The sequence below is a fragment of the Arachis hypogaea genome, chromosome 14, assembly GCF_003086295.3.
Source record: "Arachis hypogaea cultivar Tifrunner chromosome 14, arahy.Tifrunner.gnm2.J5K5, whole genome shotgun sequence".
Taxonomy (NCBI): domain Eukaryota; kingdom Viridiplantae; phylum Streptophyta; class Magnoliopsida; order Fabales; family Fabaceae; genus Arachis; species Arachis hypogaea.
This window is the reverse complement of record NC_092049.1, coordinates 28,076,647-28,089,977: the sequence shown is the minus strand read 5'-3', so window position 1 is coordinate 28,089,977 and position 13,331 is coordinate 28,076,647. Positions and strand designations below refer to the sequence as shown.

At 33.4% G+C, this 13,331-nt stretch overlaps 1 protein-coding gene across 1 annotated transcript; it reads right to left on the bottom strand.

Moving 5' to 3' along the window:
* Positions 1–4,394: 4,394 nt before the first annotated feature.
* On the bottom strand, positions 4,395–5,143 carry LOC112741875 (dirigent protein 22). The gene has a single exon (XM_025791042.3). It carries the CDS (start codon positions 5,075–5,077, stop codon positions 4,475–4,477), a length of 603 nt encoding a protein of 200 aa, XP_025646827.1. The 5' UTR covers positions 5,078–5,143; the 3' UTR covers positions 4,395–4,474.
* Between the last annotated feature and the right edge of the window lie 8,188 nt (positions 5,144–13,331).

The following is a 13,331-nucleotide window of genomic DNA, read 5'->3' as shown; positions in this document are numbered from 1 at the left end:
TTAATACCTGGATATTATCGTATTAATTATAAATATCAACTCTCAACTAATATTTACATGTTTGCCTCATTATTTATTTAGAATAGTAAGAGCTCTTTTAGAATTAGGTTATTTAAATCAACTAGCTATAGAAAACAAAATTTTAATTTTAATTTAAAATACTTAAATATTGTATTAGTTACTTTTAAAAGGACAAAAATACATCCTATTAAGACTAGTGACGAATTTATAAGTTTAAAGAACCAATTCAATAACAAATTATATAATGACTGGCTGTAATGTTTAATGTTTAAAAATGGCGGATTAAACCCTAAACATAATAGCTCCTTCAAGTTCATATCAAGTTTCATCTCGAACTATATATTGACTAAAGATAATTAAGTTTATTACCAGATCTAACATAAATTATTATATCTTTACTAATTTTATCACTATATCATACTATTAGTGTTTTATTATGAACTATAGCTCAGATGATCGATTCTCATAATTGCTTTGAGTAAGCGCTCAATTAAGTATTAGTCTATCATAATGTATATTATTGGCATCTATAATAGAAAAACCAAGTGTGCTATGTTAAAAATGTATTTTAACCTATTATACTATCGATTTTGTAATCGATTAGATATTTTCTAAGTAAAAATGGGTGATATTTAAACAAAATATTAGTGATTAATTTAACAATCAAGACGAAAAAATAAGCTTTGGAATAATTAGAAAAGTTTTATTAGCTAAACAAGTTACTAATGACAAATTTGGAGATTGATTGAGCAACCAACATAAAAGTTAGGGTAAAAACTTTTGTTCGCTAAACGAACACTAATCAATTAGTTGTTAATAATTAAGTTAGCTACCGATTTAACAACCGAAGAAAAATATTAGGTTACGAGACAGTGAGTCGCTAAATTAATTGACAATGATGAAATTATAAATTGGTTTAATAACCAACATTAAAAATAAGTTATCTATAGCTAATTATTAAATTAACGACTAATTTAAAAATACCATTCTCATACTCATACTCACATTCATCCATTATCTTATCCTCTCCCATGAATAAAAATTACAAAAAAAATAATCTGAACATACAAAATACCGTAATAAAAATTAAGATCTAAGTATTAAGTACTATAAGATAAAATATCTTCGGATAAAGCTCTAAAAATTAAATTTATAAATAAAGACATTAAACAACACTAAAATATATTTTTTAAAGTTTGTTATTCTATTATTTCACATAAATAAAGCTTGTTATTCTATTATCTCTCATTTTTCTTTAATGATGAAAAATTAAAATTAAGCTACAATTCATGCTGACTTATAATTATCTATATTTTTTTTTTACTTGAATTCGATATTATTTTTAATTATTTAGAATTATTCTACGATTATGTTCTGAAATTTTTGTTGAGACACTTAAAAGATTATAGTCGTTACAGTCTCATTTTAAAACAAAATAATGCAAGAATGTTTATTAAAAATAGACGAATACATTTTTTTAATTTAAAATTAACGATTTTAAATAGTTAATTTTTTAAAACCGAATAAACATAATTAGTCATATAAGTATAATAATACGATTACATTTATTTTTATTAAATTAAATTTAATTATATCTATTTATAATTTTAAATTAATTAAAAATTTTATAATTTGAAATAAAAAATTTTAAATTAATTTTTATATGAATAAAATTAAATTAATTAAAAAAATAAAAATATATTAATACAATTTAAATCATACTGTAATAAGAATAAATTTGCTGTGATGGACGAATTTTGTATGTACTGTAAAAATTTACATATCTGTTAAACAAAATTTATGAAATTGTAAAAAAAAAAAGTAACTTTTAAAAAATAAAAAAAATTGTTATGAAAAATAATAATTTTTTATTGTTATTTCAGTAAAAAATCTAACACTAATAAGACACTAAAATTTAAAAAAAAAACGTTGCTTAATAAATAGTAAATAAATAAAAATGAGAAAGAGAGAAAAAGAGAAAGTGAAGAGGCAGGTTTTACTGTTTTAGTATTAGAAAAGAAGAGAGAGAGATCAGGCTAAAAGTAAAGAGCTTTTAATTTGGTATTAAATTTAGCATAAAGGAGTATTATCCCCTTTAACTATACATTAGGAAATCCCCTTTCTTTCATCATGAGTTATCTGTGCTTAAAACTTCTATTGTAATGAGTTTGTTCTGTAATAAAAAATTTCTTACCTGGAGAAAATTTATTTTAATTTATTTTTTTCTTAATCTACAGTATTACTATTGGTATTTGATTATTAACAATGGAAGCAAGAATGATAAACTAAAGTTGATTATGAATGATATTTGAAACTTTGAGAGTAGGGTTGGCAATATCACTCGAACTCGCGGGTACCCACTCTGCCCTTACTGTCTTGGTGCGAGGCGGGTTTTTAGCGGGGCAGGTTCTTGGGAAGGGCGGGGCGAGGTCGGGTTTAGGTAATACTCACCCCTATCCGCCCCACTATATATATAATATATATAATTTTAATATATAATATGTATAATATATGTAAAATAATTAGTAAATGATTAATAATATTGTATCATATTTAAATTTTTATTTTAATTTATATTATGTATGTGATAATGATTATATAAATTTTAAAATTTAATTTTATTTATTTGATTTTAATAATTATAGGAGCGGATAGGGGCAGAACGGGTACCCGCAAAAATGGATTAGAGTTCAACATTTTACTATCTGCAGATAGAAACGGAATGGATTCTATGCGGGTCCCGCCCCGTTGCCATCCCTACTTGAGAGCTGAACTTAGAGTTAAACCCCAAAATGGTCCCTGAGATTGGCGTCGTGCACTAAAATCGTCCTTGAGATCCCAATTGCACCAATTACGTCCCTGAGATTGAGAAAAGTGCACCATATTAGTCCCTGACCCATTTCTCCTTAACGAAGTGATGACATGGTTGGATGACGTGGATGGTAAGTAACACGTGTCACTCCATGATTTGACCACGTGTAATAATATGATGATGTGGTGACCAGTGACACGTGGCATGCTGACGTGGATAGTTATGCCACGTGTCACAATGTTATTTGGCCACGTGTCCATTTGTGCCACGTGTCACGACAGTATTCGTCCACGTGTCATCCATTATGTCATCGTTGTAAATGCACCGAATTAGTCCCTCACTTTGCATTAAGTGACTCATTTTAGTCCCTGAAATTGAATGTCGTGCACCAAACTAGTCCCTTCACTAATATTTTTTTATTTTTTTTCTATAAATTCAAAATTCTTAATATTTTTGAATACATTAATTTCAATTCTATTTTTTCACATGTTATTCAAATAAAAGTGCTTTTATAAAATATTTTTTCTCTTGCGAATATCCTAATCGTCGACTTGGAGTTGACGTGAAGGTATTTCAAGCACCTTCACTACTATCTCCGACCTCTTTCAGTACTTTTATAAAATATTTTTTTCTCTTGTAGATACCTCTAACCGACGTCTTGGAGTTGACGTGAAGGAATTTCAAGTTTCCCTCATTACCATCTCCGACCTCTTTTATTTATACTGCAAAGGTCGGAGATGATAGTGAGAGTGCTTGAAATACCTTCAATCTAGCTCATTTACACATAACGAAAATGTGTACTTCATAAGAATAAAATATATATATATATATATATATATATATATATATATATATTTTTTTTTTTTAATTATTGATTTCTTGTTAAAAGCACATGTTTTTTTTATGAAAACAAAAAGTATCCAATCAATCATATAATTATTTTTTTATAATAACATACTTATATATTACAAAAATTACCAATGTTCAATTATTAAAAAAATTATATAATTAAAACTAAAATCTTACAAATTTTTATGAAAGCACTTGTATTTAAATGATATATGAAAAAATAGAATTGAAATTAGTGCATCTAAGATATTGAAAATTTTAAATTTAAAAAAAATGAGAAAAAATTGGTGAAGGGACTAATTTGGTGCACGACATTCAATTTCAGGGACTAAAATGAGTCACTTAATGCAAAGTGAGGGACTAATTTGGTGCATTTACAACGATGACATAATGGATGACACGTGGACGAATACTGTCGCGACACGTGGCACAAACAGACACGTGGCCAAATAACATTGTGACACGTGACACAACTATCCACGTCAGCATGCCACGTGTCACTGGTCACCACATCATCATATCATTACACGTGGCCAAATCATGGAGTGACACGTGTCACTTACCATCCACGTCATCCAGCCATGTCATCACGTCGTTAAGGAAAAATGGGTCAGGAACTAATATGATGTACTTTTCTCAATCTTAGGGACATAATTGGTGCAATTGGGATTTCAGAGACAATTTTAGTGCACGACGCCAATCTTAGGGACCATTTTGGGGCTTAACTCGCTGAACTTATGAATTACAAATCTGATAACAATACATTTCAAATTGAATAAAACACCATAACAGTTAATAATGAAAGACATAAACATCATACTCAACAACGGCTACCATTTCATCAATAGAATGAGTCTTGGCCTGAGCGTACCCACGGCAGAACCGGAACACCCCACTGCCGCCGACTATTGGCATCTCCCTGACGGCGCTCTCCACTGTGTTCCGGCCAAGCACGCTGAGACTACTCCCATTGTACTCCCCTTCGGTAAATGCAAAACTCATTACCATGAGAAGCCCCAGCTCGCTCTGCGAAGCCGAACCGTACATTCCCTGAGCTCTTCCCACGATCTTGGAGCTTCGATCTGCCGTCTCCGTTAAGGGATCGTCCATCATAACCACCGAACCGAACCCCGTCGGCGATGTTTCGCTGGACGGAGCCGCTGCTACTCTCACGGCAGTTTGGTTGGTGCCGCTGACGATGTCGTGGAAGAAGAAGTGCAGGTGGGTGAGCTTCTCATCTTGCTGGCTGATTCCGAGCTCTGTGGAGAACAGTAGTTCATGGGAAAAAGAGTCGTGTTTTGCGCTTGTCGTGACGGCGACGGCAACGGTGAGGAACATGATGATGAAGACGAGGGAAGAAAAAGAAGGGAGGATTTTTGGGAAGGTATTGACCATGATGATGAGCTGTAAGTTTGTTAACTTTTTTTTTTTTTTTCGTTCTATAATTTGTGTGTATAGGAATCAACTTTTTCATTCAGAATGCTCGTATTTGTATATACAAAGAGAAGGGAAGAAGTAAAGTAATGAATCCCTCATTTTTTCCCCCTTCAAAGAAAAGATGCTACGATGACAACGACCTCACAATTTGGCAAGTTATATGGTACAAAATATAAATACTATTGAAAAACTATTAACTAGAGTTGATTTTTAACCGGGTTAACCAATATAAATGTTCCCCAATAATTTTTTTTTTTTTTTTTTTTTTTACCAAAGATAGGAGACTCGAACCCGTAACCTCTTAATTGAGTATGGAGAGTCTATGCCATTTGAGCTATTATTTAAATGTTGATAAAAATACACTCGAATTTTACTATCGATAAAAATATTTTTAAATAATTTAAAAATATAACAAAAATATCCAACAGTAAATATATATTTTAAAAAAATACTTTAGAAATTGAATTTTGATACAATTTTTTACAAGCATGATTATAAAAATAAGATATTATTATAATTAAAATTTGGTAATTTTTCATTAAGTATCTATGTTTTTTATAATTTTTTTTGTTAACAAACAATAATACTTTTAAAAAAATCACAATACAATATATACTTAACAAAAAATCATCAAATTTTAAAAATAATAATATCTCATTTTTGTAATCATGCTTGCAAAAAAATCGCATCAAAATTTAATCTCTAATGTATTTTTTGATAAATACATATTTAATGTTAGTTTTTTTGTAAAATTATCTAACATTAAATATGTATTTCTTAAAAAATACATTAGAGATTGAATTTTGATACAATTTTTTACAAGCATCATTTAAAAAATGAGATGTTACTATCTTTAAAATTTTGTGATTTTTGGTTAAGTATATATTTTTTTATAATTTTTTTATTAATAACTAATAATACTTTTAAAAAATTACAAAAATATTTATACTTAAAAAAATCACCAAATTTTAATAATAATAATATCTCATTTTTTTTAATTATGTTTACAAAAAACCACATCAAAATTCAATCTTTCAAGCATTTTTGAAAATATATATTTATTGGACATTTTATCGCATTTATAAATTATTTAAATGTATTTTTGTCGATAGTAAAATTTGGGTGCATTTTTGTCGGCGTCTGAATAATTGAGGGACGTTTTTGGTGGTTAGCCCTTTTTAATGATATGGTATCGATGTTATTATATTAATAAAATTTGAAATGGTTCGGTTGCTCGTAAGGATATAAGATCAGTTGGGTGCTGGGTTCAGAGCAAATACGGATGAGAGGAAAGTTTTCGGACCTAAACGCAAACTTTGCGAGAAAAGGAGATACCGGTGGGTCGGCAGGTGGGGCCACCTCAAAGACACACCGATACTAAAGTAAGTGTCCGTACGACGAGGCGGCTAATTAGGGTAAAGATGAAGTAATTTGGGGGAGGGGAAGGTCCTTCCCCATTTATACTTTGTACTCGGGTGAGCCCTCTTGGTTGGGCCTGTCAGCCTAGAAACTTCTGCCAGCTGTCCAGATCTTCCCCAGGGGTAGAGTAATAGGCCGGTCACTTTTGCGCGTACAGATCGGTAACCTATAAGGTGGACCTCTGGCCCATGTTGGGTTGGGTCAGAACAGTGCCCCCAACGTGGCAAGTTGTGAGGATCGCGGTTGGCGCATTCACGTTATTCGGGTCTTCTTGCATGATAGTCCTCCTCTGCTCGTGATTCCGTTGATGGGATCCGCGCCTTTGGTGCGCGTGACTTGCCCCCATCCATTGTCTGGGGCGTCACTTCGATTTTTGTGCTAAGAACATTAAATTCTCTTTATGACTGATTTGAAAGCGGAGGAAAAGGTCCATTTTGCCCTTGCCTTTTCACGCTCCCCCATTGACGGTTACCATCTCCGCATTCATAACTCTTTCACATCTCCTTTACTTCTCATTCTCCTCTTTTATTTTCCCCCACGACTGCTATTTCGCAACCAACACTTTACCTCCTACTTGCTGTGTATTTCACTGCATTTGCCTCCAATTCATTAATTTCTTCTGCTTCACTTACTGGTAAGTGAATCCTTCGTGCTTATTTCGTTCATTTTAATGCTTCTTTTTTGTTGCTATTTGTTGTGTTTGCTTTTGCTGCTATTTGTTGCGCTTGATTGCTGTTTACTTGAATTGAACTCGCCATTGCTAGCTAGTTTTTAGGGGGTACCATAGGTATTTGCTTCTTGGATTTAGGCCTAAAATTGTGTAAAATAGCATACGGTAGTGTTATAACAAAATGTAGAAAAAATGTAGTTCAGTTTTGACTTCTCTGAGTTTTTGACTTCCTATTTTGACTTAAGTAGTGCCCCCATTGTAGGTATGGTGTAGCAGCCTCTGGTGCAAAATCTTGTAAATCATTATGTCTGGGTTACTTCTGATGTAACGAGCACGTCCTCCAAGAAAACTCTGAAGGAGCTACAAGAATTCCAAAATTCAGGGCCACTATGCGGGGTGTGGTCCAAAGGAGGCATACTACGACTTGTTCGTTCTGGGAGCGCATTTGCTAACTAAATTTGTCGTCTTCCTGGGTTCCCGACTAGATGTAGGTGTATAAGCCCATGTTCACCATGTTGGGCCTTCGTCTCCCTTTCTCTCCTTTCATCATGGCCCTTTTGAATCGGTGTGATGTTGCCTCGTCACAACTTCACCCCAACAGCTGGGCCACTATCTGTTGTTTTGAGATGGTATGTGAATACCTAGAGCTCCCGGCCTCCATCAATGTCTTCCTTTACTTCTTCCTGCTCACCAACCCCTCCCAAGAAGGAAAGTATAAGAAAGGATACCTTTCCTTCGGGGGCTATACAGAACCGACAAATCATCGGTCTTTTAAGAGAACTGTTTCATGGTTTCAAAGAGACCTTCTTCAAAGTGAGGCCGACTAGGGGCTACCACCCCTTTTGGCTCACCCTTGAAGGAGAAAGGTGGATACCGATCTATTAGAGTTTCAGTGCTGGCGCCAACTACTTAATAAAGATTACCTATGATGCACTAGGTCGAAAGAACTAATAGATCGCTAACGTTTAAATGGTTATTTTTTGTTCTAAAAATCTTATTCCTCATCTATTAATGGGCAACCGAGAATCCGGTCGCGAATGTGTGGGTAAGATTCTCTTCCTGTCGATTTCCCATTCTTCCGACTTGCTCATTATTGTTTTGCTTCTAATTTCATATACTTTTTGTCTTCTAACTTCTTAACTTTTTTATTTTACCTTTTGCTTCTCCTGTAGTTGGGATGGCTATAGGGCACATAACTCTGTCCCGCTTGATGACTCATCTCTTTCCAGGAGATGATAGTGGCAATGATAGCTCGACGACCCCCACCGACGAGCCTGAAGCCCCTGTAACCGACAAGGGCGAAGATTAATCACGTCCTCCACCTGAGGAACCTATCTGGAACGTCGCTACCGACGAAGATGATCGGGGTAAGGGGATAATGATCGAACCTGAAGCCGAGTTGATCGTTATTTCCAGCCCTAAGAAGAGAAAGATAAACTCCGGCTCACAGAAAGTTCCCTCCATGGTGGAGAAGAACTTTGACGCAGGGATCTGCATCGACTCCCAACTCCTCCCTAGTATTGAGGAGTTCTTCCAGAAAGAAGACCTGGTCGCTTGGGTGAGGTGAACGTACCTGAGAGAGCAAGAACGTAGTAACAAGAAATTGCAAGGAAAACTAAATCAAGACAAGATCAAAATCTAAATCCATGAGGTAATTAAGCTAAATCTATCCTAATTCTAGAGAAAAGAGAGAGCTTTTCTCTCAAGAAAATAACCTAAAATATGTTGCTAAACTAAACCTATTTGCTCTCCCTTTGTTCTCTCTTGAATTTGGCCTCAAATACTTCAAAAATGAGTTAGATTTGGGCTTGAGGAGGTGTAGAAATCGCACGCCACGTTTTCTTTAAGTGAGTCACGTGCTTCGTGTCACGCATACGCGTGAGGTATGCGTATGCGTGACCTGACAAAATCTCCCACTCACGCGTACACGCAAGGCATGCGTACGCGTAACCGTGAATTACTCCAAATCCTCATTTCTTCATGAATTCTCCACTTTTCATGCTTTTTCTTCACTTATTCAATCCAATCTTTGCCTTCTAAACCTAAAATCACTAAAAAATACATCAAGGCATCGAATGGAATTAAAGTGAATTAAATTTAGCAAATTAAGGGCCTAAAAAGAATATTTTCACTCTTAAGCACAAATTAGGAAAAACTCACAAAGCTATGCTATTTTTGTGAATAAATGTAGGAAAAGTTGATAAAATCCACTCATTTCAATACAAGATAAACCATAAAATTGTGGTTTATCAATCTCCCCATACTTAAACAATAGCATGTCCTCATGCTAAACTCAAGAAAGACAAGAAAAGGGTGTTAACATTTATTCAAAGTAAACTACATATATACAATTTATCTAGATACATGCAACTATTTGGTCAAAATATATAATTTTCAAGAATACATATATGAACATAAGGGTTAAAGCAATCACAACCAAATCAAATCCAACAATTGATTAGAGTTCTAGAAAAGAATTTATAAACTTGCAAGGTAAGAAGTAATCATAGGTGAAAACATAGAATTGAGCAATCGAACCCCTCACCGGATGCGTATATGCTCCAATCGCTCAAGTGTTTAGGGTTGATTTACTCAATTCTCCTCCAATCATGCTTTCTAAAATTTGTTTTTCATCTAACAATCAATAATTATTCAATATATGCATACAAATATCATGAGGACTTTTTTTGTCTTTTTGTCTTTTTTTTTTCTTCTTCTTCTTTATATATATATATATATACAAAAGAGACTAATGCATATGGTTTAAGCAATTAATGCATGAATATATACCCAATTCTCAAGATCTTCAACAAAAAATATAAAAATACACTTTTATCTCAACCAATGTTCCCAACTTTTCCACACTCGAATTACACATACTCTCACTAGCCTAAGCTAATCAAAGATCCAAATGAAGGATATTTATTATTTTTTACTTAGGAATAGTGATGTGCTAAAATTAAGAATAAAAGATAATTAAATAGGCTCAAAATTAGTTAACAAAGGTGGATAAAAGGGTAAGACCATTTGGGTAAGTGAGATCAAATGAAATAACAGCCTCAATCATATAAATGCATATATACATCAAATAATGGACATAAAGAATCAAACAAATCAAATATTACAATCATAGAAATAGAATAATACACACAAGAATGAAAATAGTGGTTAATATGATGTAACCACATAATTAGGCTCAAAGCTCACATGGTTGTGTGTTCTTAGCTCAAAAACGTGTTCCACAATTAATTCAAGCAAGTTTCAATGAAAAGTATTTTAACTCAAATCAATTTTGGAATGCCCTATAGATGAACTCCTTGGAAAATTTTATTATTTTGACTAAGTTTATTATATATGTATATATGAAAAGAAATGCAACTAACTAAGAAAAATGCAATTGAAGCTCTAAAATATATACAAGCTAAGAAAAAATGCAACTAAGAATTCCAAAAGACCTAGTAATAGAATAAATTAAAATGCGAAAGTATTTGGGATTAAAAATTTTTCACCCAAGATTCGCCACTCGGTCGGACGACTGACCCCCCACACTTAAAAGTTTGTACGGTCCTCCGTGCATATTTTTTCTTCTACATTCGTTTTTGCTTATGGTGGATCATCCTGAAAGATAGAAAACAGGATAATAAGATAAGTAAATGCAAAGCCAAGGAAGTATAGATTATTGGAATGAGGAAAGAATCACTAAAATGAAGTGAGTAAATAAGTTTGTGACATTAAGAAAAATAGTATGTGACGCGTGGTTTAGAATTCACACACTAGTATTGAAATCTATATCACAATTACACAAAAGAAGTATACACTTCACTCATTCTAGTGTGCTTGAGATACTTTAAATAAAACTTATAGGTTAAGATAAACAAACAAGTAGTAAAGAAGCATAAAAGCATTCAAGCAATAATCAAGTGATTGTGAAATGGATAATGAATGGGCATTGGTTGATGTGCAAGAGAATTCAATGAACGAAAGAAAATATAAAAGTTACACATCAATCAATGACACATTTTGTGCTTTTGTTCGTATCCCCTAATTGACATAAAGCGGGAGACATGAGTTCTATGCAACTTAGAAAAATAGAGATATAAAGTGATATCAATCACATAGCAAACATAGTCCACAAAGCTTAAAAATTTCAAAAAGATATCACTGGATGAGCTTACAATCCAATTTCATAAATGAAGCGTTATGCCAAAATGAATGGTTTCAAGTATGTGTAGACCACATAGTTAAACAATTAAGGGTCAACATGTCATTAAGGCTTAAGCATAACCTGGTAATAAAAACAATGATCAATATGAATGCATATGATCAAGAAACACAATGCATTAAGATAAAAGCATATCATCAACCATCAAGAAATTTCCTAGTCACGGTTAAAGGACGTAAATATCATGGTGGCCAAACACATGTAATTCAAAAGATTTAAAATGTTTTGAAGGCAATTCACAAGCACTTGGTACTTACAAATGTTAAGCATGAAAATTTCAATACCAAGCAACAAATTATAACCTCAATTTCAATCTAATAGTGAGTATTAACAAGAATGATGCTAAAATAGCATCAAGTCAGTAATCAGCAGCAATATCTCAGTAGAATCAGCAAATTAAATCAATAATCTAACACTTATCACCAAAATATAACATATCCTAGCCAACTAATCTACTAAGACAGAGAATTAACTAACTAACTAACTAACTAACTAACAAATGGAGATGATGGTGGATGGTGAATATTGGTGGTGGTTGAAGGAGGGAAAGAAGAGAAGAGAAGAGAAAAGAAGAAAAGAAGAAAGGAAATAGAGAGAAGAGAAGAGAAGAAAAGTATGTAAGATAGGGGAGTCATGCGTACGTGGAAGGTCACGTATACGCGTGACATGGGAAAATGGGATGTTGCGCGTACGCAGAAGTCACGCGTACGCGCGACTTGGAATTGTCCAAACGTACGGTATTCACACGACACTGGCACAACAAGGCAAATGTTCTGTCCAGGGGTGACGCGCATACGCGTGGAGCAAGCTTACGCGTGACTTTCCTTTTGTTTGTTTGTTTGTTTTTTTGTTTGTTGTGCATTCATTATGCAGAGGCACAAAACTCGCACAAACCCCATTTGGTTCAGGAAGGCGGTCACGCATACGCTTAGGGCAAGCATACGCGTAAGGCAGCCATACACGCGGCATGGTGCTCTACTTTTAATGATTTTTCAAATTTTTACACCAAATCAAGCATTCCAAACATCCAAAAAGTTACTTAAAGACTACCAAACCTTATTGATCATATTAAACTATCAAACAAACCTAACGAAACTAAAAAAAAGTGAAAATTAAGCTTAGGTACCAATATATACAAAAGAGAAAGTGGAAAGAATTTACCATGGTGGGGTGTCTCCCACCTAACACTTTTAGTTATAGTCCTTAAGTTTGACTTTTTGGGAAGCTCTTTGTCATGTTGGCTTATGCTTATACTCATCTTTGAACTTCCAACAATGCTTGAATCTCCAAAATGCTCCATGATTACTAATTGATTGTACCAAGCATTGATAAAGTTCCAAACAAGCTAAGGGCTCCCAAAGTAGATCTTCCTTTTGTAATCCGAGGTCACAAATCTTATTTTCACACCCGTCTTCAAGTTGATCATCGAAATTCCAATCGGATGTCAAGCAATCTGAATTCTCATTCAAGCTCACAAACATCTCCCTAGACCCAAGCAAGTGAGCTATACAACGTTTGAATTTCAACTTTGAGCTTTCAACCATAATGAACTTTGAATTGTGTTTTCAACCACTAACCATCTCTCTTTTTCTCTTAGAGCTACAAAGAGCTTTAAGTTGACCATCCGTCTCAAGTAAACCATATTCAAGCGTAATAAGAAAGCTAAGAGATATAAATTTTACCCACTTGAATGGAAGAATAGATGGTAATGGCTTAGGGGTAGATGTCTCCAGTAAATAGGGCACAGTTCTTCCGTTTTCAGAAAATCTTTTTCATTCAATTAAAATCATATTTCTCTCAAAATCGTCTTCCGCTTTAAACTCTTTATTGCAACTAATTATTTTTTCTTCAAAAACTAAACTCAATTAATTTCAATAAAAATTCATATATTTATAAATAAA

Excerpts from the sequence above, each read along its gene's own strand:
- LOC112741875 (XM_025791042.3), bottom strand. The coding sequence starts at position 5,077 with ATGGTCAATACCTTCCCAAAAATCCTCCCTTCTTTTTCTTCCCTCGTC.